Source organism: Corapipo altera, unplaced genomic scaffold, assembly GCF_003945725.1.
Source record: "Corapipo altera isolate COAL_440 unplaced genomic scaffold, ASM394572v1 45, whole genome shotgun sequence".
Lineage (NCBI taxonomy): Eukaryota > Metazoa > Chordata > Aves > Passeriformes > Pipridae > Corapipo > Corapipo altera.
In genome coordinates, this window is record NW_020884877.1 from 16,331,403 (window position 1) to 16,356,686 (window position 25,284).

The following is a 25,284-nucleotide window of genomic DNA, read 5'->3' on the forward strand; positions in this document are numbered from 1 at the left end:
AGATTCTTAGCAGCTGTGATGAAATAATGACTCAGGAAGGTAAAAAAATGTGCTAATGTTTGCATATTACTTTTTGTGCTGTGTAGAGAGAGAAGATCTATAATGTGAAAGTGAGGATAAAAAGTTGTAATTGAGGTAGAGGGGTGAAAGGGTCAGGCACCAGTTTAAGGGAAGTTATGCTGTCAATAGGTGACCCAAAATATGGGTTTGTCCTTTTGTCTGCAGATGTTTTCCGAGTAGGCACACTCTTTTTGTTTTGAATTTGCACAACAACTAGGATAGCTTTGGTGAGGTCTCTTAAACGCTACCTTAGTATTCAAGGCAAACTATAAATTTGGTGGCTGAATTTAAGAACAAAATCTGTTTCTCTGCACACTGATGGAACAACCACAGTTAGAATAAAATGAGGAACTTGTTGATATAGCAGTGTATCTACAGTGTAAATGTCTTAAGGCTGTAAAAATATAAAAAGAATCTAAAGGCTCTGCTGACCAAACATATGAGGAAAAGCCAGCTGGCATAGTCATGCTCATCTTAAAAACGACCAAAAGCCCACACCCTTCTAGGGAAACTGAAGAAACATGGCATAAAATGGTAAACCTTGCAAGGTTAAATAATTTGATCCAGAATAATAACAGAGATATGGGAAATGATCTGCTCTGAAGGTGAAGGGCTGCCACCTCAGAGTTCCACAGGTATCTGTGCTGGAACTTTTAGTTCAACATGCTACATGCTAATAATCTAGAAAAGCAGCTTAATAATGAGGTGGCACTTTGCTGACAGTAAAAAAAATATTATTCATAGTAATAAGAGAAGGCATGACTGAAGACTTGCAGAAGGATTTTACAAAAATAAATGGATAATAAAATGAGGTTAAATTCACTTTAGATAGATTCAATACAAATCAATTTGCCATGCACATTAGCAAAGGAATAGAGAAGAAAGAAGAAAACATGATTTTGCCAATGTATAAATCCATAATGACAATCCAGTGTATGGTTATAGATTCTGTCATCTCCAAAAGGATATAATAAAACAAAAGAAGACTCAGAGAGAATCAAGAGGGATGGTCAAAGGTGTGGCTTTCATATAAGGGGCATGAGAGCTGAGAGACCACGTCATTATGTTCTTAGGTTTACCTTTTGTACATGTACTAGTTTGTTGTGTTTTAACTGTTCCAAGTAAGTGAAAAGAGAACATACAACAGAATTGTTTAATGATGATGCACAAAATACTTAAACCAAATGTTAACTAATGGTAAAATAATTAAGTCCCTCTTAATGTTGATTGATTATACAATCTAAAATCAACTTTCCTTGTTGATATGTGACTTGCATAGAAAAACAAGTTCTTGGTATGCTTCCAAGCCATTTGGAAGCCTGTTGTCTATGCTCTCTTCTCCAATTCTTTTTGATATAAGAAAACTATTTGCCTGTCCCTGGAGACTTGGCTGTGTTGGTCCATCACAGATGAGATGTCATCTCAGTAGGTACAAAGCAACTGAAGAGAGAGTATTTAATAAAGCAGGAATTTTATCTGGAGGAATGCCCATTCTTAGCCTAGTAATCTAGGTTTCCTGCTATTCTTGCTGCTTTCAGACTTCAGTTTCTAAGGATATTATTTTAAAAAAATAATCATTACTATTTCAGGGTTAGATGAAATCTCAGATAGTTTTAAAAAACAGTCTTTTGTTTATAACAAGAGAGACAATAGGTTCAAAGAGCTCTCAGCTTCACAGATATGTCTCTGTTGGGGTTTTTTATAAACATATAAGTCTGAGAAGCTTTTCCATATGCAGATAATTGGTACACATTATCTGGGGTCTAACAGCCTATTGGGCTTTTAGAGTTGTGGTTTGTGCGTGTTTGTTTGTTTGGGTTTTGGGGGGGGTTTTTTGTTTTTTTTTTTTTTGTTTCTCCCCTTTGCAAAAGTACTAAATGCTCTGGGTAATCACAGACAAGTGAATCTGAAGGTATTAAAGATCTAAAAATGAATATTGGGAAGGTTCTGTTTTGTTTTCCTCACTGGTATATATACAAGTCTTAATATCCTTTTGGTCTTGGAAACAATTATATGGATTATAGATCATCAAATATCTATAGTAAAATATGACCTGTACAGGGACCTCTTTAGAAAATGTTTTGTATTTAGCACTACAGCATCATTCTATTTAGCAAAATTAGATGGTTTGCTTTTTTTAAAGTATACACACAAGAAATAAAATAAGTCTCAGTTTATGGTCCATTCACATGCATTGCCTTTTGTTGCTGATACAATTCAGTTGATGTTTCATTTTTAGAGGTATTTGCTACACAGCAGTGCCATAATGAGTAATTTAAGTAGATGATTTATGAAAAAATGAGAAGCAGTTTAAAATTCTAATCCAAATTCTTATCAAACTTTTAAATTCCATTTCCTTACATGGTGGTTTGGTGTTGTTTTTTTTCCTAATACCCTGTGTAAGCTCTTCTCACACCCCATCTTTTAAAATTCTTAACATTTTACCTTCCACAAGTGTTCTAGGAACTAAAACAAACGACAACAACAAAACAATTAAAAAACTCCAACCACACAACCAAAAAAAACCCCCAGCAGTCCATGCTGAGTGATATTGGTGGGGGAAAAGGTATAAGTAACCTCTGTGAGATGCAGGGGAAATAGCCAGGTACATACTTGTAGAAGCAGAAAACCTTTCTTTCCTTTCAGGCTATCTGAAACGTTGGGCACTTGCTTATTGTGGTCAGTAATATAAAATCCCATTGGTCACTCCCGGAATGAAAACCATATGATTTTTTAACAGTGATAAATTTACTGCTTAATCTGTGAAAGCCATAAAAAGTAAATTGCTAACTAGGTAAACAGTATGTAAAATTTAGTACTGCAAAATAACAGCAGGGCTAAAAAAATCAGGTATTTTATTATTGTATTAATTATATATTTCTAGCTATAGCCCTTAGACCCAGATAGTAATTAATACCTCCAGGTGAAATTCTCAATGTTTTGTCCTGGGTAGGACATACTGGCCGTAGGCAATAGCTTGGTGTTTTAGCCAACATTGGTACCCTGTCTGCACTGGAACTTTTGCTACTGGCAGTCTTGTCCTGTAAGCCTGGCTGCATCTGCATTATTGCCCTCCCCAGATTATCCACAAGTGAAATTGCTTCAGGGATTTTTATTCTTTCTGTTAATTTTTGAAGTTTGGTTGCAGAGGGCCGTCGACTTGAACAAAGTCAGTTGATCTGATTGTTTCATTCAACTTTACACAGGTTTAGGCAAAGCTGACTTCGATTTCTGTTTTGTCTGGGATGGGTGACAGGACTTCTCAGGTAAGAAAGATTAGATAAGAAACTGTCAGTAATGCTGTTCACTCAGCACACATGCACTCAGGTAGATGTTATCCTCTCACTGAAGCAGTACTCAGCCTGCTTCTAAACACCTTGTGGCCTGATACAGATCTAGAAGCAATGTTTAGGAGTGATAGAAACCTTCAGGATGTTGCCACTGATGACAGCACTTGCCCAAAGAGTTTGTTGACTGCATTCCTTCCTACTCCCTGGGCAGACTGAGCTTTAAGCAGTCCTCACATGGCTTTATGCATTAGGTTTGACTTTGGGAAAGGTAACTGAATTGAGAATTGCTTTTAAGCATCTTCTGGTTTTAGCTGACTATGAGGTCAGGCTTCTGTAAATTATCCTACTTTAAACACTGCTGAGTTGGTTGTTTGTTTTCCTGATAGCATAAGTATTGTGCTTTTGTTTGTGAAATTGATTTGTAAAGATCTTAAGCTTCAATAATTTTGTAGGTAGTACTGATGATCAGATTAACTGGATGTAAATGGGTATTTGCCTTTGCCGTATGAATATTCTACTAATCACTAAAATTTGCTCACCTGAGCTGTTTAGATTGGTATCTTACAAGCAGAGAAATGGAGAAAGCTAAAAAGCATGGAGAGAAGGATGAGTCCTAATTCTAAAAATTCCCATTAAACTTGTTTTGCAAAAATAAAAGGGGTGCGGAAAACAGGATTGGATTCTTTTTATGGTATAAAGCCACAGAAGACATAACAAAGCTACTTAATACTCTCTTTTGAATTGGCTGAAGTAGATATGTCAGGATTACAGGCTATACAAATCTCTAGATGTACTCTGTAGGCTGTTTGGTCAGGTGGTGGGATTATAAATAGGTAGGCTTACTGAGGTCAGCAGTAGCGGAAGGAAGCAGTGAGCTTGCCATGCACACACACAGTCCCTCCCTTCTACCTCCATGTGCTATTGAAAGAAACTCACCTCATATTAATGGAGAAGAAGAACCTGTGCTATGTTGGAGGTAAGCAGTAGTGGTATAATCAATTTTAGCTATTATTCCTTCTCCTTGTTTAGATGATCAGCAGAATGGCTTCAAAGTAATACTTATGTTATTTTACTTTTCCTAACACTTGCTGGGACAAAAATATTTACCAATAATTATATACTTGCAGCAACATACAAGTCCTTACTCTTTGAGGCAATGCAGAATTCCTGTGTAGGGCAGTACATAAACTGCCAGAACTTAAATACAGGCCTGTAAGAAGAAAGAATAATTCATGTCTTTGTCCTTTTTCAGACAAAGCATGTGATTCTTTTAGTCAAAGATACAAACGCTTTTTAAAATCCCACTTCTGGCTCAAAGATGAGGGTGTATAAAGACCTATAAATTTATCCAGGTGTACAGACTGCTGAAATTTCAGTGGTACATTTCTGGGTAGAGAAGCTCTTGTATATTTTATTTTAAGTTGATGATTGGTGCCTTGAAACTCAGATGAGGTTATTGAGATTATTTTAATTGAGGAATGCTGTTATTTCATGCAGATTGTAAGGGTTTTTTTGATTTCTTTGATTTGCTTTCTTCTGATTTTGGTCTAAAATCTGTTTGGAAAAAAACCCACTAGTTACTTGTAATAACTTGTAAAAGTCAATTCTTTTAGTGTTTAATATAATAGAGTCCTTGCTGTGTATTCTGTGTGTTCCTTGGATATTGTATATCACTTTCATTTATCATGGAAAGCATTATAACAATTTTGTGGACTAAATGGGCTAAGTACGTAAATAACTGCACAAAGCAAAGATGCACTTGGCTAACAGCAACAAAGAAAGAATTTAAGAAATGGAGTTCAGTTGAACTTCTTGTAGAAGTCTATATGCTACTGACACTAAATCATCTGTTAACGTGTTAAAAATTCAGCAGTGAAGTGTACTGGCTGTAAACTTGTGGTAGTGAAAGTTGAAAAGGATGTGAGTGTGAATACAGGAGTGAAGTGTAGCACTTGGAGCAAATTATTCATCAGCATAGTTGTATGGGAAAGGTTCTTTACGTTCCCCAGAGGAGACTGCTGGTAATTGTAATCATTGTTATATAAATAAGAATTTTTTCCTACTTTCTATTTAATGCTGAGGTTCCATACCTTTTTACAGAAAGTGCAGAGGCTTTCTAATGGAAGTAATGGATCATGTTACCACCATCATGCAGGGAGCCAGTTTTCTTCGAAGAAATACCTTCTTCCTTGGCTATTGCAAGGATCCAGTAAGAAATGGATCCAGGGGATTTTGAGTGTGACTGGTACCTGTACCCAGGTACCTGTATTGGAGGCCTGTGTGTATGTGAGGGAAAAGGGAGGGGTCCATATTAGCCTCTTTTTGCTGTGATACGGAGTTGCTCTGCTTTTCTTTTCTTACCTTTCCCAGCCTCGAAATCCATCCAGTACCAGCCTCCAGTTTTACTTCTAAAACATGATTTTGAACGGGAGAGAAAGCAGCAGCGGCAAAGCTCAGTTAAATTGACAATTCTTACATCTATTGATGTTCAGAATAGCAGCTGAAAAAGCCATGAGCGGAGCTAGGTGTTTCATCTGCAGGCTTTGAAAAGACAGTGCTCTTATACCTGCTTTCATGGCTGGGAGATAATGGCCAGAGGGACAGATTCAGGTTTTGTTCTATTTGAGAGCCCCTGATTGAACTTTCTTACTAGTCATGGAAGAAAAACATCTGTATGAGCAACCTTTTAGCAGTTCTTGAAAAAGATTGGAGGGTTTGTTCCTAGCGGAGGTGACATGTGTTTGCTTGAGTTTTAAGTATTTATTAGATTTATTAGTGTATCAAAGGTTAAGCTCCCCCTTTCAGATCAAGCTGCTCTTTGTTTTCTTTTCCTGTTTATTCAACCAGTTATATATTACTCAATTACTGTTACAGATTTACTGCTTTCTCTTGCTTGCACTCCTTCCATTCTGGCAGGCTGTTTTCATAACTGCAAATATAATAAAGACTAAGTGAGTCATAGGAGGCTTTAATAGTTTTGAATACCATTCAGATTTTTTGTTCTTTCTTTTGGTAGCAAATATGGGTTCCTTTTTGCATTTTTTTTACTTTATGAAAAGGTTGCAAATAGATTTGAGTATCTGCTTACTGCAGAGGTATGTCACACATAGACATGCCGAGTTTGTATTTGTATTTTGTCCTATTTTGTATTTTATATAGTACAAATACATATATTATGTATTTTTGTTTTGCCCTATTTACTTCAGAAATCTAAATTCTTAACCTCCTTTGAAGTAATGTCATCAGAAATAATTTTCCACAATATTTCTTCATTTGTTGTTTTTGGTCTGTGTTCTTTTTTTTTTTTTTTTAGGAGAAAAATAATTACCTCTCTTGGTGCAACAAGATGTACTGTAATGAAATTTTTTTATCAGAACACATTTCTATAATCCCTCAATATTAATAATAAACTTTATGCTAATTTATAGGATAAAGTCTCTTTTTATCCTCTGTTGCCTGCTAGGATTCTGAAGCTCTTGGCTTGTCTTCCTAACAGCAAGGCAATTCTTATGCCTAGAGAGGAGCTAGCTATGTTTCTTTGGATAGTACAAGGTCTGTGCTCAGGAGTTGATTCTTTCATATGCTTTAAGTGAGCTTGAAAAGATCATTGTAATATTAGTCATAATTTGGCTTTGAAGGACAATGACTGAATAGTTTTTCTAGAAAAGTTTTAGATTTTTACTTTCATTAATTATGTGTTTATACTGGAGGTGGTGCCCCTTTAATGCTAGGAGGGGCACAATTGAAAACATGCCCATCATGCAGATCTGTGTTTACATTGCCTCTGAATTGCGCCTTTTTCCTTTTAATAAGAGAAACATTGCATGAATAATGACTCAAATACAGTCACTTCTGTTTTCAAGACTGCCACTGCCATGGGGACAGACAATCAGAGGGGGCAAGTGTCTGTTCCAAACGGTCTGGAGGGAACCAAAGGATTCATTTGCTCCTTTCTCGCTTTTAGTGTGAACCAGACATCCGAAGATTCCATTAAGCTTTCACCTTACTGTCATGGTTACTGTCCTAGTTCTGTGATTTATTTCTCTCTAGTATAAGACTTCCTAAAAAAAAAAAAATCTTCAGAGCAATGAGGCTATTGAGGGGGTAAATCCACGCATCCCATGGGCTAGGGAAACCTTTTCTCTAGCAAGACCTTTGAAAACACGTCCTGATTCCAGGGATGCCTTATTTTCTTGATCCAATTTATGTATGGAAAGACAGTGGAAATGCATTTTACTTTTTTTTTTCTTTTTTTTTGTAGCAGTCATCTGAATATAGGCATGAATAAGGGAACATCTGCAGATGGTTTGTTGTTTGGTGGAACCTTTCTGAGTAAACCCATAGAGATAATCTTCAAAGATCACTTTATTAATACTATTATCACTCATGGCTTTACTACTGCCATGTCATTTTATTTATCAGTTGCACAATGAATTGTTTTGTTGGCAGAGCTATATTCCCAGTGCCTTATTTCTAGTGCCATCTTACTCTTATCTATTATTTTTAAAATATGGGTGTTATTTACAATATTGATATCCTTTCACTTGGGAATCTGTATAGAGAAATGCACTGTAAAATACTCCAGTATTACAAAAGATTTACAAATTGGCTATGTTTGTTCCTCTACCTGGAAACTGAAATTAAAATGTGTTTCTGAACTATTTTTTCCTTGATACCTATTGAACCACCTGCTAGACACAATATCCTTACAATATGACCTCAGAGTCTTGCCCAAATAACTGAGAGGATGAGTTTAGAACCTGAAAGATCATAATTCTCTGAGGAGCGGGTACAGCAAGTATTTTTCCTTTATTTTGTCCTACATGTATCATAAGCCTGGCTTGAAGGGATAACCTAAGAATGGACAGTGTTTGACGCTCATTGATCCATAGCTTGATCTTAACATCTAGCTGGTGCTTTTATAGTAGAAATAAAGAGAGAGATTGTAAATCAAGCAGTGATATTGATGTTGAGATAAAAAACTAGTGTCAAGGCTGATAGTCATGTTATATAGATGCTATGACGCTGGTACAGAAAATATTTGGGCTGCTAAATGTTAAGGAAAAATATTAGAATACTACAGTATGTTTAATTTAAAAGTAACTTTTTTTGCAGCACTTACGGCATCCCAAATTTTCTGTAGAACTCTGTGTGCCAGGTAATAATTTAGTCAAGATGAATAGAATTTATTTTTAAAGAGGTCTTCTATTCATATGCCTGAAATATATAGCAGTGATTTTTTGAGTGACTTACCTTGATAACTTCAGTCATTTGCTGGACTATGATAAGCATAAGCAGATCAGATAGTAATGCTGCAGTTGTCTCCAAGGTTTTTCCTAGCAAGTAGTGTTTGATTTTGAAGACTTGCACTGAAACCATTAACCCCAAACACGGAACAGAATAAACTTAGTGTAGAAGACAAATTTGTTCTGTGAGTATTAAAAATGAGTATTGGTCTGGGAATGCTTATACGTGAAACTAGGGGCCAAAATATTTTGTATTCCTGTTGGCCAAAACGGATGTATCATTGTAAAAAAAAAAAAAAATCCCAAATTGATGTTATTAATGTAGGTCTGAGCTCTTGTTTGAGGAGATTGTGTGAGGTTTTGGCAGTCTGCTACTATGACGTGGCAGTGAAGCAGCATTATTGTAATAGTCAAAAGCATTATAATAATTGCTTGGGGTGAGAGGTCAAAGACAAGAAAAGCTCTAGAAGAAGCTTTATTGCAGTGGCCTTTTTTCTCTCTTGATGTAATTTTAGTAGAGTTAGATCCTTTTCTGACTTTGAGTGAAAATAACACTAAGTTTTACTTGTACTTTGGGCATTTTGTAAAGTTTGGTTAAAAAAAAAATTGCTTTTGTATAAACCAGTGTCCTTGATGTTGCCATAAATCAAATTAATCAACTGAACTCTACCTGTTGTGCTTAGAAACTTTTTATTGTACTATATTTAATGAACTATTTCAGTACCTTAGAGATGACTGAATTGCAAGTGAGATCTTTATGACCTTTCCTGTTCTTGGTGATTGCTATAGAAAACTTGAGAAAAGGTTCTGATGTTGGAGATTAGGTTCAAAATAATTTCAGTGAGAGTGCTATCAAGCTGTCTTTGTGTAGGGTCTTATGTAACTGTGTTCCAAATGGGAAGTTAAGCACTGTAAACAGTAATATTCCTTGATGCTATAGCCTTTGGTTGTACACAAATACAGCAGATAGATTTCCTCTCTTTTCTGGAAAGTGTTTCTTATTGAAAGGAAGTGCTGGTGACAACTGGGATATCCAGGTCACTGTCAGTTCAAGTATTTCTCATTATTTTATAATGCCTTTTTCTAGTTACTGATAGTTAAAAATATAGTGTTTGTAACTTTCTAACAACAGGAATTTTTTTAAAATCAAATAAATAGATGCATTATTTATTTACTGTCAGACCTTTATTTTAAAAAGGGCTTCCACACATTCAGATCACTGACTTTTTTTAATTTTTTTTGGCAAGCAGCAAAGCTGTTGAGATATAGCAATGACACTTTATTCTGTAGAAGTGGGATCTGAAGCAGATAAAATATTGACTTTGTGGCCTTGCATTTGATTTAAAAAGATGTACTGTTTTTAATGTCTTCTATCTGCATTTGGCTGAAGGAATTCTTTAATATAGGAATTGTATTCTGTCAAAAAGACAGGCAGGAATTGCAGGTGGGACTTCAGAAATGTGACTTTCTAAGAGATGTGAATCAGTTCTCTGGAGAACAATATAATCTCTTCAAGATGAGGGCCAGCTCAAAGACTTGGCATAAACAGTGGCCTCCAGGTGCTCTGGTAACAAGGGAAATAGAAACTCTGCCCAGGCTGCACCACCTTATATGGGTCCCTGTGAGAGCATTGTGGGTGTTTCTCTGGCTGCCTTTTCCAGGACTAGGAAGAACCTTTAATTATTTTTTTATTTTTCTGTTTTGTCTTAAGCAGTTGTTTAGAGAAGATTTACATAGAAGATAATATGTCGCTGTGATTGTTTATCTGATTATAAACAGTGGGGAGCACATCCCTTACAGAGTTGAGACTGGGCAATTTGAATGTCTAGTGTAGGTATGGTCAGGCAGTTGATGGGGCTGGGACCCCTGGGGACAAGGAATGAGTGAGGACCCACATTGTGTAGGATACTGCAGCACAATTCCCAGAGGAGTTCTTATTGTGAGTTGTGGCCTCATTCGATTAAAATTTCTCTTTTAACTTCCTCTTTGTTGTAGCTAAATAAACTGCACTTTGATTCTTCCTGCAGCTTTCCTTTAATTCTGTAGTAGCCATGAAAATTAATAGCAGGTTTTTAGTTGTTCTAACTTCTTCTAAGGTTTACTTTGAAAATTAGAACAGGTCTGCTTAGGTCCTAGAACATCTGGAAGCTATCTGAACATGAAAGGTGATGTCAGTGAGACTATTTACTGAACACTTTTTTTCTGGCTTCTGAAGTGTTGTTTTCATATGACTGGGAATTATTCTCTGTGTTACGATTGTATTTTGTCTTACTAAAAATAATGGGTTCCCTTATCAGGAGAAGAAACTAGCTTAACAACTCTGTCTTTTTAACAAAATCATTACAAATCAATGGCTCTCCCGGTTTGCTGAGTACCTGGTAAAGGTGAAGAAGCAAGAGAGAACCAGGCTTTTGTTTGTTGTTTATGATGGAGAGGTATTTGAAATTATAGTGTAGACTTGGAGTTACTTTTGGTGTTTGAATAAAGTGATGTGTGGAGGATGCCTTGGTGAGAAAACCACCTGTGTCAGCTTCTTGAATTGCAAAATAGGGAGAGGAGGGGGTTTGTAGGTTAAAACTGTCCCTGCACAAGTGTATTTCCACCATCACCCGTATATGTAATCATGGTCACTTGAATTGTTCTTGCTATCTTGGTACCAGCTCTGGGGCTGGGAGTGCAGCCCAGCCTACCTGTCAGGCAGCTGCTGCTCTGGGAAGGTAGAGAGACAAACTCAAATAATGAGAAAGCTGTAAGACCAAATGCAAATACTTTGGGCTAAGGAGGAGAGATGGGAGAATTGGTGAGAAGGGAAGTTAAAAGAGACATGCTATCTGGAAACAGAAAACGAAAGCATTGAAATCCCTGTTGTTTAATAAGAGGTTGCCAGACAGTTGGTGTGACTTCTGAGAAAGTACACTTGGGGATTTTTCCTCCTTTGTCTGGGGTGGAAGACATAAGCATAACTAATCATAAAGCTCATGCGGATGTGCTAGAGATGGGTGGGGCACCAGGCTCTACAGTGGGGGATGTGAGGCTTCAGCAATCTTATTAGACTGCCTGACCTCATGTGTGTATGTGTTCTTTATAAATGCATGGAGCTTCATCTCTCCAGCTGTTGCACACATGTTTTGATAAGAATATTTGGTCAGTTTTTAGCTCTCTGCAGTGTAAGTTAGACACTGTATGAGTAAAGCCATATTTCTGATGTGTACCATGCATTTATTGCTGTGTGTCATTAAGCACTCTCTAGTAATAGTAGAGTTCCAGTGATAAAATTGCATTTATCTGCTCAATGGAAAATAGAGACTACCAGCATTTGCAAACAAGTCTCTCTGTGACACTTCTTCAAAGATTAAATTCTGAGTTCAGTTGTGATAAATACCTTTTGACAGTCATTTGAAGTCACTTAAAGATGTGAGAAAGAGTAAAGAAGGGGACAAGCAGTATTGGTTCACTTTGGGTTTGGGTTTTTTTTTTTTTATTGATGTTGTAGGGTGAGTTTTTATGTTCCGGGGGTTTTATTTCTTTTTAATAGTTGTATTGATGCTCTGTATTAGCTAATAATTTATATTTAGCAGTTATGCGAAAGCTAAAAATCATACAAAATAACTCTAAGGAAGTTGGGGAGGAGTAAAAAGAAATTCGATTCATGCTTTTTACAATGTTTGCATAAGCCTGAAACAACACAGGCAAGCTGCTTTAGAGACCAAAGTTAAATTTTCGGTACATGTTGCACGTCTTTAATTGTATGTGGAGCACACCAAACTAATTTAAAACATTAACAGAGTAGTGGTATAAATTTTGAATGCGGATCCTCATTCAGTGTGTTGGGAGGCCTGTGAGTGCTCTCGATTAGCTCTGAGGGGCTGTGAATAGTTAATTATTCAGCACGGAGTTCTGAAGTTCAAAACTCTAAGCACTTTCAGCAACAGGTCAGTCATGTGAAGTCTCAGTACTCAGTCGTTTTTTGCAATGCTGCTCTGGACCTTGTTTGCTCTTCACTGTGAGTGACTTTAAACTTTGTTTTCCCAAGAAAGATGTGTGTTTCTAATTGTTGTACGCTAGATCCTTTGTTTTAATTCTGACAGACAATTATAGAAGTTAATTTCTTTTGTTAGGTTTAAAGTAAACAAACTTTGGTACAGCTCCAGAATCTAAATGACAAGTGTATTTTTGGAAACTTTGTGTATTATGTTTGAAATATATTAACTTTCTGTGAATGTGGCTCCATTCAAGCTTTTTAAAAGAATGCTTATAAGAAATTAAAAAGGTCTCATGAGGTAATGCGTCTTCACTGTGGTTTGATTTTGTTTCTAACGGTAAAATTCTTAATAATAGTATCTTTTCCATATAGTGGACTATATGGAAACTATTATGTTGTAGGACACAAGAGTGCTGCCTTCAGAATTTACTGTAACATAAATATATTAAGAGATGTAGAGAGTTTTCCTTTTGTGCTGTTTTGGATTTTTTTTTAAAGTGAAACTTATTTAGTGATCACTCTTTGCATTCAAGAGTACACTGGCTAGTCACTAAGATGGGGAAAGGTATCAAGATAATTAAAACAGGAAATCAGCGTAGATGAGAATATGTGAAAGCAGATTGTGACTGAAATGTCAATAAATATTACAACACAGTAGAATTGGTTATACTGTTATTTTATTACTGTATAGAGGTAAATAATGTGGAGCTTGTAGGATTTCTTTGAATAATTTTAATAATAAAAAGAAAAATTTTGGGAGGAAAAGTATCACTATTTCCTCCCATATCTATTCTATATTAAGTACACTGGCACTGCAATTTGGGTTCATACTGCATAGTACAATATTTCTGTTTATACTAATCCAGTAAATCTGTTCGGAGAATACACAATTAGGGTTCTTTGCATAATGCAAGGGACGTAGAAAAAGTAACTTATTTATTTTTTTCAAGGTACATATAAAAAACTCTTGGTTTGGGCTTGATGTTTATTGGCCTATTCTTTTTTCTTTTTCTTTTTTTTCTTTGTGGATAAAGTGTGATTCATTCCTGTTTTGAGAATTGTTAGTTTGTCAATATGGAATCATATGTATAAATACATAATTAACTTTTAATTTTTATCCATTTATTTCAGAAGAAAATCTAAAGCACCACTTCCTCCTTCTGAAGCAACACCCAGTGCTGTTTCTCCATTTGGTAGCATAGAGTCAACCAACCTCATCATGGAACAGAAAGAGAACGTAATCGATAAAGATATTGAACTATCAGTGGTCCTGCCAGGAGATGTGATCAAGTACACTACAGTTAACGGGAGGTATGTTACACAGAATTTTTGTTTAATTTTTTTTTCTTTCTCAAGTTTACTTCAACCTTCATCCAGGTTTTAATCACTTGGTAAAATACTTGAGTTAAGTAAGCCTGAGAATAAAGTGCATCCAAAGAGCAGCGAAGCTTGTGAAGGGTCTAGATCACAGGTCTTATGAGGAGTGGCTGAGGGAGCTGAGGTTGTTTACCCTGGAAAAAAGTCTCAGGGGGGACCTTTTCTCTCTCTACAACTACCTGAAAGGAGGTTATAGTGAGGTTGTGGTCAGTCTCTGCTTCAAAGCAACAAATGATAGGATAAGAAGAAATGGCCTCAGGTTGTGCCAGAGGAGGTTTAGACTGGATATTAAGAAAAATTAGCTTATGGTAAGGATTATGAAGCATTTGAACAGGTGGCTCAGAAGTGGTTGAGTCGCCATCCCTGGAGGTATTTAAAAGACATGAAGATATGGTACTTAAGGACATGGTTTAGGGGTGGACTTCACAGTGCTGGGTTAATGACTGGATTCGATGATCTTAAAGATCGTTTTCAAATGAAACGATTCTGTTATTCTACTATGATTTTGGGTAGATATGGAAACATCTACTTTATACATTTATCTACCTTTTGGGAAGAATGTTTTTTTGAGATTCAGAAATTCTGTGTGGCACCCCTCAGGACGTGTAGCCATAACTCTTGTTTTTTCTGGTCACTACAAATCTCTATAAAATACTGTTTTGTATGATGCACTGAATTTTCCCAGATAAAACATTTACTGTTAGGTTGAAATCATAAATCCTGGGACTTAAAATGTTGTGTTAATTATCATAGCAGGTCTACTAAGGAGGCTGGTATTCAAGGCTGTGTATGGATCACAGCAACTCAGATGCTAGTTTGTTGCTATCCTAAGCTGTAATAAACAAACCTGTTTGTGTATTGTGCTTGTATTAGTGTATCACCATGTCTTTGCTACTGAAAGCAAGAAGATTGATTTACTTACTTATTCATTCAAACCAGGTGATGTAAATGTGTGGTTATACCTACTTCACTTCTTAATGAGAGATAAAGTCTGGCTCGAGTCAGTTTGTACACTGTGTCATTTGCTAGAGTTCATAAGGTCATTGCTTAGGCATCAAATGTGAGCTTGTTCACCAGAGCTGCAGTGGATGAACTTCTGTGGGTTTTTTTTTACACCTCCCCTTGACTCTGTGTGGTTTTCAGGATAACTTATATCTGAGATTTTATTTCCCAGAAGAAATTTTCTGAAATAATTAGAGACTACCTGATGCTTTATGGTGTTCTTGCCAGCATGTTGACAAGGAATGTTGGAGTCTGGAAATACAGTACCTTCCTTTGTTTTTAAAATTTCTTAAAGGTGAGATGCCATGTGTACACTGTCAGGAACTTCTCTTTCTTCTTTTCTCTCCCTTTGTCCACACTGATGAGTACTGTGGCCTTCCCTCATGCTTTGCTCAGAACAAAGTGCTGGGAAGGAGTGTTGCATGTATCTTCACTTGGTCAGATTACATTGTGTATAATTACTCAGTGTTCAAGACAGGCCTCACAGGCTTATCAGGAAGTGCATATGTTTCCCAATCAGTTTTATTATCCCGCAGTTACAGGGATTTTTCAATCCAGATACTGGATGTGATTGAGTTCATAAATCTCTCTCTTGCAAATAAGAGCCAATATTAGCACTGCTAAGCTCACTCGGAATGACAGGAGATACTATGCAGGACTTGCAGTCCACTGTGAAACTTATTTGAAACTATTGTTTAGTCTAGCTTTGCTCTCTCTTGATAGTCATATTTTGTGAAAAAATAGGCAAGATCCCTCTAGAAATGACATAAACAGACAAATTGGTAATTTGTCTCTTTTCTGTTCATAACTGGAGATGAGCAGCTTCAAATGTCCTGAGGAGAGAATACCTTTTAAATCTTGTACTAGAAAAAGCAAAATGGTGAGTTTGAACAGCCATTTGTTCAAATTCTATAGTCCACTAGAAGAAACTTCTCTAGTTCAGATAAAGTTGAGTTGGTTTGCTCTCTCTGCTTTGGCATAGTGGATAGCATGAGCTATGCAGCACAAAGCAAGGTGTTACAGAGATCAAAATCTTGAGTATGTATGAGTAAGCAAAAGAGGATTGGAATGAAATTCAGAAGGAATTTTAGGCAGAAAGATTACAAGATAGAAGAATATTTGATTCTTGTGTTGATGTCAAATAACTGAAGTGAAAGACTGAGAAAAAGAAGGAGAACTGAAATAACTCATCCCTCGTTCTGAAACTTCAGGCATGGGTGGATTCTCTTATTTAAACCTCAACACCAATTTATACTTTGTGGTAGTTTGCAACAGGGATTCAGTTCAGCTCTTCAGAATCTGACAGTGATGTGTGCACTCTCCTAACATCAGAATTCCTGGAGGGGGATCCAGGCAAACAGTTATCTCAAAACAATGACCAACCTCCCCCCCCCCCCCCCCCCCCCCCCCAAACATGGTAAGAGCAATGAGTGGGAGGAAGTGAAGGTACACTGTTCTGAGACAGGAATAGAGAAATGAGTGAAGTTGTTTGGTTTTTTTTTTTTTAATTGGAATGTTTTTCAGAGTCATTTTACAGCATATGACTGGAGAATTTTCAGCAGCCAAAGAAGAAAAAAAAACAAACCAACTTAAAACCTATTTTTTTTAGCAGCCTAATCATTTTAATTTAGTTTTTTTGTTTCCCACAGGGAAGAAATGCAGAGTTTGAGAAAGTTTTCTTGAAATTGGGTAATTAGTTTCAGTTGTATGCATCAGTAAATTAACTTGGCAATTTCAAGGGCCAGTGTGATAGTGACAGTCATTTAATTTGGAAACAGTGTGTCAAACAGTTTTGCAGGGTAGTGTGTTCAGGACTTCAGTTTCAGATGCCTTTTAGGGAGACCTTAGCTTTGCTGAATTTGTTTAATATGAGTCCTTTGTGAGTTTTCATTTGATCCATTCTGGAGTATTTTCAGTCATTAATAAACTGTTGGTTTACTCTGTATAACTACCTACTGAATAACAAGCTTTGTGGTGTTGCCCTACTTTTCTAAACCTGTTGTACTTAAATTTATTTGTAACAAATTCTGGGAGTTTTGGTGGGTTTTCTTGTTCTCCATAACAACAAATGTCTTTTTCTCTTTAGCGAATAGGATTAGTAAATATTTTTTTCAAGGAAGACCATGAAGCCACAGTAATTAAGTAGTTGGAGATCTATAGCAAACCACAGTGTGTGTAGGTTTCTTCTCTCTCTCTCTCTTTTTTTTTTTTTTTAATATTCCATCCCTACCTAGGAATACTTTTGGTGATTAAACTATTTTCTTTGTTCAGTGGTGCTTAGTTCAAGTTTTTTGGTTTTTTTTTTAAGTAGCAAGTTTCTAACCCTTGTTTTTGGAAGGGAGTGTGGAAGTTTGATGCAGTTTTTCCTTTAAACACTTGATTCGGTATTTGAAGGTACACCTTTATACCCTTGATCACAAACATAACATGGTTTGATACATTCTGGTAAAGGTTCATCCTTTAACTATGTTATGTAATGAGAGGCTGCTTTTAGACACTTTTTATTGTTATTTGGTCAGGTAGGAATAACCAGAGGAAAATGGATGAGAGATGAAGGGGTGTAAATATATGTAAATATATTTAAAATCAGAGATTTCCAGAACTTAAATAACTTAATGAAGTTAAGTTGAAAATAAGTATTTTACTGAAATTAGATAAAGCAGGACAAAGTGATGATGTAGTCTGAGGCAGCTGATGGCCACTTTCTGGCATTTTACTAAATATTAATTATGGAAGCTGTTAAATTTATTGTGATAGATGTATTCTCCTATCTACAGTCCTTGAAGGTTTTAGCAAAAATAGTTTTACAAGTTTCGGAGGATGTGATTACAAGAAAAGCTTGATTTTTGTACCACCGTAGGAGTACCTTTCTAAAGCAGTCATTGAAGACTTCTTGGCCTCCACTGGAGGATGGGGGTACTTAAAGTCCATCATCTTCCAGTCAAGCAGGTCATTTCTGGAAGTACCAATGGAAATTAAAGTTGCACTAAATCACTGTTCTCATGTACTAATTTGCATGTACCTCTCTTGTTTGTGAGCAGCTGTTTCTCACTTATCATTCTGTCACTTCTTGTGTCACTGGTTAATGTGAGGGTTTGCCCCTGTCACTGTGGTGAATTTCTGTAGGATGACTTTCTGTGATCTTTGCTTGGGAATTCTCACACTGGTCATCTTTGGTGTTCTTACTGTTCTCCAATAACTGAAGAGCAGCTTTTAAAGCTAGTCAGTGTATAAAAATGCACCAGAAAGAAAGTAATGGGTAGCTTATTGGATATGCTGATAACCACAAAGGTCACTGCACAAGTAGTATCTGCAGTCACCTCTGGCTCTCTCCTCCCTGGCTGTGCCCAGCCCCCAGTGAGATGGGGGAATGATATGATTTGCATTTGCAGCCCTTTTTTAGGGTGGGATGGATGTATTTGTTTTATTAGGGATTAGAAGTACAAGAAATAGAGCAGTTCCTCCTTCTTTCTTTTAGCAGGAAATGAATTGAAATAAACTTTCTGGTTTAACTATGTGAAGAGGGAGAAGTAGCTATTTGGCATGGTATTCCTCAGACTACTATATATATCATCCAAATGAAAGCATGGGAATATATTACATTCTTCTGTACCTCTTCAAACCATCTGATAACTAGTTTTGATACATTGGAGTATGATTCCTGTATGTTTTGTTTTGTCTTATTGTTCCTTCTGCCTTTGTCTCCTGAGGCAAATGTTCTTCTGCCCCTAAAGCAGGCTTTCCTCTGGAAAAAATATGTCTGCAGTATCTATATCTGTCAGCTTCCAGTTTCCATCTTCTGGAAGTGCAGCATGTGCACCAGAGAGTCCAGCCCTGCTGCCAGAGATGAGAAGACAGTTTGCTTAAGGAACACTTGGTCTCAAAGACGAAGTGAAAACAGGAATGATATTCTAGGGTAAACTAAAGGGAGGAAAAATTCAGTGTTCACAGTAATTTCTAACATTGAGACATTCTTAATTCTTTTTACAGAACTGTATAATAGGAAAAGTCTGTTTTAACTTTCTACTTAATAAACGTATTCATGTTCTTTGTTATCTAGAATTCTGCTTGGCCTGAGTCCTCTTTGTAGGAGCTCTCTATTTCCACATTTGGCTATGCTACCAGGATACTTGCATCTGTTATGAGATTACATCTAGAGTTTAAGATTTCTGATAAAGCCATACCAACCAAACCCTGTATTAATTTTCTCATAGACACTTCAGCATTCTTTTCAACATACCGTTTCATTGCTTCACAGACTTTTAAATTATTTTCATAATGTACTTGTAAGACAGAGCAGGTGATGGATTTCTGTGTTTGTAGCTGTAACTGAGAGATACAGAGAATGTGAAAAAGAAACTGTCCTTACAGATGGTTACCCAACTCAAAAAAAATTACTGAGGAATGATCTGATAGTACTATAACCTTATTCAGTTGCTGTAACATGCAAAGTTAGTATACTGTCCTTACCTTTGGTTTATTTAAACATTTATGACACTTCTTTTTAAAGTACAATTCAATAAATTTATTTCAGTAGCAACTGGAAATGCTCAGCATGTCTTCATATGCCGTTCTGCATGTTCTTCCTTGAGCACTGTGAGAACAAGGACATAAAATTACTGACTACATATGACAAATTCAGTTTGCCAGGCTTCATTGTGGAAAGGACATCTGATACATCACACAGAGCTTCTCAAGAAATTGTATCCACCCACTATATTGTCATTTAGCTTCTTTCCCTCTGTCTGTACTAAACACCTAGAGAATTTTAGGATCCCTAATGCAAAACGTCCTTGAAAAGGTGACTTCCTCAAACCTTATTTCTCCTGCTCCTTCCAAAAAGCTCATTCTCATCCCTTCATACAAGGGACTTTCTGAAAATAAAGGCCCTTGTAACTCTGAACAAATATAAAAATTTCAAGCTTCAGGAGAGAACTGTTCTTAATGAATAGCAGGGCATTTATCACAACTGTTAAAGTTCCCACTAAATGTCAAATGAGGTGGCTAATCCACATGTCCCTGTTGACCTCAGGAAAGCTTTGCTTCACGCAAACAAAAATTTCCCCCTTTGCTCAAGCACTTGGCATACTTTTGTGCAAATTGGTCCTTTTAGTGGTTTTTTGGAGGGTTGACTTTTTTCTTTTTAACTTTATTTTTTTAAATCTTGAAGATATTTAGAATTGGTGCCTGGCAGTAATTATTTAGTCATGGAAGAGAAGGGATGAGCTAAATTAAATGTTTAGCAGCATGTTATCAAATGTTTAGCAGCATGTTATTGTTATAACCTGCTTAATTGTCACCTGTTGTGACAATTCCATATGTCTTTTACAGGAAGCCGATGATGGACTTGCTGGTCTTTCTCTGTGCACAGTATCATTTAAATCCATCAAGTTATACTATAGAGTTGGTATCAGCAGAAAGTAGCCAGATTAAATTCAAACCCAACACGCCAGTGGGAATGCTTGAAGTGGAAAAGGTGATTTTAAAGCCAAAACAAATAGATAAGAAGAAACCTGCTCCAGTTATACCAGAGGTGAGAACTAAAGTTAAAGCATATTGAGAAATTAGAGTCACTGTTGTATTCAACATGTTGAGCTGGTAGCTCGGCCTCTTGTTTCAGCTTTTCCTGTTGTCTCATCCTCTCACCTTGCAGCTCTGGGAAATGCTTCGCTCTATGTTCTTGATAACCTCCTCTTAGGTAAAATATATTTGAATTTGTTGCAGCAAATGTCTTTGCTGCCAAAAGAAGGAAATATTACAATCTTATTTGAAATTCTCCACCCTACTGTCATTTTGAAAATTTCTGCAGATGAAGTGTGGCTGAGTACAGCCTTCCACAGACTGAAAATCAACATCTTGTACAATCTGTCATGCTGTGATATATGTGCCCTTCTGACTGTATGTTCATTTTCCTTTAATGCATACTGTACTCTCTTGTTACTTGGCTTTATTTATATATTCTTAAGAAGGCAGAAAGTTTTAGAAGTACTAAACCAACTTCTGGTTGTTGCCTAAATCTTTCCTTCCAACTTTGTCCTTCTGCTGTATAGAAGAATACTGTAATTTATCTAAAGCACTGAGCAGGGGGCCAGAAGTGCTCTTCTCCTGCACTTTTACCTTCCTTCTACACGTGTGCACACACTCACTCCTGGCTCATCACCAGACTTCTGCAGCTCCTAATATAACCTCACAGGGCACCTCACCCCAGGCATACCCTGCTGCACAGGCACATGGCAGGTGCTAAGGAGAAGCAGACTGCTTCACGTGTCTTTTCCTTGCATTACAGGGAATACCAAAATAGTTCTTAGTTTCTCATGCAGTGATTCTGAACCTATAAGATTGGTGAAGTTGGCCATAAGTGGAGTTCCTGTGGTTACTCTGAGGCTGTTGTAAAAATGCCAGTTCATTCAGAATTTGTGCTGGTATTTATTGGAATTTTCTTCTCTTTAGCAAACGGTAAGGGTAGTGATAAACTACAAGAAGACACAGAAGACAGTCGTAAGAGTTAGTCCACATTCACCCCTTCAAGAACTCATACCAATTATCTGTAGCAAATGTGAGTTTGATCCTTCACACACTCTGCTGTTGAAGAATTACCAGTCTCAAGAACCCCTTGATGTGACAAAATCTCTTAATGACCTTGGACTAAGAGAACTATATGCCATGGATATCAGTCGAGGTAAGATACTTTTCTAAATTGCAATTATATAAAAGATATTTGCTTAATATTTTAATAATGTATACATTTAATTGGGTTTTTTTACTTATGAAGAAATTATTTTCTAGCAATTTAATATATATTTCATTAGTCTTCCACAAACTTGAAACTGAGACAGGTTTACCTGGACTTTTGGAAGTGCTGTATAGAAGTTTTATTTTCTAAGCAAGTGTTAAGTAGCAACAAAGGTAGCTGAGTACAAATCCTCACTAGAAGCAAAGCTTTTTTTTTCCTTCCCTCACACCTTCCACAAAAAATGCAACAACATTCTGTTTCCCTTAGCTCATAGACATAAGATCGTGATAACCTAAAACGAACAGAAACATTAGAGAAAATGAGTTTTGCTTTAAAACTACTTAAAATTTTAAAAGCGTTAGAATATTCTGATGGTGTTTATGTATATTTCTGAGTGCTGCTTGCTAATTTTATAGGTTGTGAAGGAATAATAATGGTCTTTTTAATTGCGGTCCAACAGGCAGAATGAACGAACTTCCTAATCTTTGTACAGACATTCCTAGTCCAGGTTTTAATTTCAGCTGGACAGCTCTGTTTTTCATGACAGATTTATTGTACTATGATTAAAAATTCTGTACAGTGTGGTTTGATCTGTTTTAGACATTTCTTACAGGAAATTTTACCTCAATGTGGAAAGCAGTAGTATTGATTGACTCCGGGTTTTGACCACTATTGTATTTGTTTCACTTTATTTCTGCTCTAAAACCTGGGGGTTTGTTGGGGTTTTGTTTGTGTCTTTACCCCTCTTTTTACCTAATTATGGTAATGTTACTCTTTGATGGTTACAGTTTTAAGAGTTCTCTCAGTTACTTCCTAAAGGTCAGAGTGACAGATTTGGCAATGTGTCCATTTTCTGTAGAGAAAACAAAAATGAAACATCTCTCTTCCCCAGTGGAAAACAACGTATTTTAAGTTGTCTAAACATATTACTTTGACTACATGTGCCCATAGTGCATTGTCTGGTTTGTTGTCTGGTTACCTACTGCTTTCATTTACAGACTGGCAAAGCTGCATTTTGCACAATATGACTTGTGCCTCATTTGTATCAACAGCCAGAAATCCTTAGGATGGCATACAAGGACATATATTGGCAGTGCCCTACTAGGAAATTTAGATATTCTTCAGTTCTTAATACAAAGTAGTTTCAGCATTTCAATTTTGCAGACAGGTTTAAAGTTCTGAATATTCAGTTATCTTTATAAAAATAAATGTGAGGTATACTTTTTATTTAATAGAATTTAAATTCAAATTTTATTTGATTAACACATTTTTATTTTACATTCCTCTTTGTCTTCCAAGTTTGGACTGTCTGACAATCCAAAACTTACAGAGCAAAATATTCTAAATACTGATTTTTCTCTTTGCTTCAGAAATACAAGTGGAACCTCCCTCCTTACAAACAAGATTCCAGTCTGTGTTGCATGTCTCCAGTTTCAAGTTCTTGAATAGTTCATAGTATTAGGCAGTAAAGATACACATCCTTTTATTTCAGCAAAATAGCCAGTTCATTTTCCCCTAATGTTGAAGGTTCAGCTTGACTTTCTGTGTTTATAACTTGTAACTGCATCCTTGATTCAGATTCATATTTTCTGTCTTTCTTTTTGTCTTTCTGTAGCCACATCACCAGTTGATTTAAATTTACGGTCTTTGCAAGGTATGATTTACTGAAATAGGCGGTGAAACTGTAGCACTTATGTGACATTACCACCCGCTCCTATAGTAACATCTGCTTAACTGTGACACCAGTAATATGTCTGTCCTTTCTTAGATGCATATTTAAAATGATAGTGCAGAAATGGATATGCCCAGCTATATAAAAAGTATTTTTTAATAGTTTTACCCTAGATCAATTTATTACATTAAGGATCACATTTATATTGATACTTGTACCAGCTTTTCTGATTTCTGTTGCTCATTGCATTTGTGTTCAATGGGATTTCTTTAAGAAAGTTCATTCCAGTAAAAAACTAAAAAAGAGACGACTATTACATTTACAAATCCTCTGCATGAATAAAACCCGGGATGAGCTCAGTTGGTGATAAAAACACCAAGGTTGTGGGCTTGATCCCCATATGGGCCATTCGCTTAAGAGTTGGACTCAGTGATCCTTGTGGGTACTTTCCAACTCAGAATATTCTGTTATTCTCTGAAAAAAATGTCAGGAGGACAAATTCTGCAAGCCACCAGAATGTGACTGCCACACAGTTAGTTATGTGTGCAGGACAGATCGAGGTGATCTTTCTCCATACTCATACCATGTGCAGGCTGGCGCCTAGGTTGTCCCACTTGACACTTCGCCAGGAATTTAAGCTGTCAGGAATGGAGGGCTGAAAAGACTGTGCTTTTTTTCCCTTTTACAGCCTTTGTTGTATGAACATACTTGTCATAACATATGAGAAGTGGGATGGGCTGGAGTAAGTGCTAGGGGTATTAAGAGCTGCTGAAACTCATCTGACCTGAGTTCTGAGAAGGACAGGAGGAACATGGATGGTGGGAGACCTCTTCATTTTTCAGCACCTAGAAAAAATATTAGTATAGGTGATTTACGATGTGTTTTGTGTATCACTGCAGGAGGTTTATGACTCAGTGAAATAGGAAGAATCAGGAGAAATAATATCCTCATGAAATAACATGTAGAACTCTTGTTTTCTATTTTAGACTCCTACCAATCTGAAAACATAGATGTTCTAAAGGAGAAAGAAAACAAAGGATTTTTCAGCTTTTTTCAACGAAACAAGAAGAAAAGAGACCAAGTAAGGTGTAACTTTGTATCAGCAAAACTTCTAGAAACATATTAATATTGAACAATCAATACTGTTGATTGTTTTCCAGAAAGTATGTGCAACTTGGATTTCTTTTTATTTCCTGCACTTCAAGGCTGCCAGTGCCCCAGCAACTCCATTGATGAGCAAGCCAAGGCCAGCATCTGTCACTAGATCTAACACTGTCAGCAAGCAGTATGATTCAAACACTCTGCCATCAGAAATGCCGAAGAAACGGAGAGCTCCTTTGCCACCTATGCCAAACTCCCAGAGCGCTCCCCAGGAACTCTCACAAGCCCAAGTCAGACCTGCACCTGATATTGTGAAATCCAACAGCTTTGATAGGAATGCACAGGTTAGTTACATTTCCTCCACTTCTCTTCATAGGTATAGACATAATAATCCCGACAACCCTGTTGTTAGTATATGATGAGGCTCGAAATAAATGGGAAATAAAAGTATAGTACTTACTTTTAAAAATTTTAGCTTGAAAATAACTGTAGAAATTGAAAGATGCATTGCTTTTAAACTTCAGATCCAAAATAGCTGCTGTATTTTGAAAAGGTAAGCCCAACTTCTTGTATAAGTTGGTCTTGTAAGCACCTTTTTGTTCTTTTGTTCTCATATACTTACATGTGAGAACATTATCTTGCTTTATCATATCTAGTAATTGATGTTGTGGTATTTCTATTAATTTTTAATGTTTTAGTTGCATAGGATAATAAGTAGTTTGTTCTTTACATTGCTAGGAAAAGGTGGGCATCTTGAGGAGCGGTCTAAACATTTTTGTACTCCCAACAAGTCAAAGTAAGGTTTTTATTTTAATCAAACA

The 25,284-nt window shown here is 36.5% G+C and overlaps 1 protein-coding gene across 3 annotated transcripts in view; it reads left to right on the plus strand.

Annotated features, from left to right (window-relative positions):
* COBLL1 (cordon-bleu WH2 repeat protein like 1) overlaps positions 1–25,284 on the plus strand; it is a 76,982-nt gene that overhangs the window by 27,633 nt on the left and 24,065 nt on the right. For 2 of the 3 annotated variants that reach the window (XM_027637037.1, XM_027637039.1), the window contains exons 2-7: positions 13,710–13,889; positions 20,289–20,490; positions 21,408–21,636; positions 23,306–23,344; positions 24,349–24,443; positions 24,568–24,807. In XM_027637037.1, coding sequence (XP_027492838.1) covers positions 13,710–13,889; positions 20,289–20,490; positions 21,408–21,636; positions 23,306–23,344; positions 24,349–24,443; positions 24,568–24,807 — 985 coding nt within the window. The remainder of the gene's footprint in view (positions 1–13,709; positions 13,890–20,288; positions 20,491–21,407; positions 21,637–23,305; positions 23,345–24,348; positions 24,444–24,567; positions 24,808–25,284) is intronic. The other variant, XM_027637038.1, reaches the window with a different exon arrangement.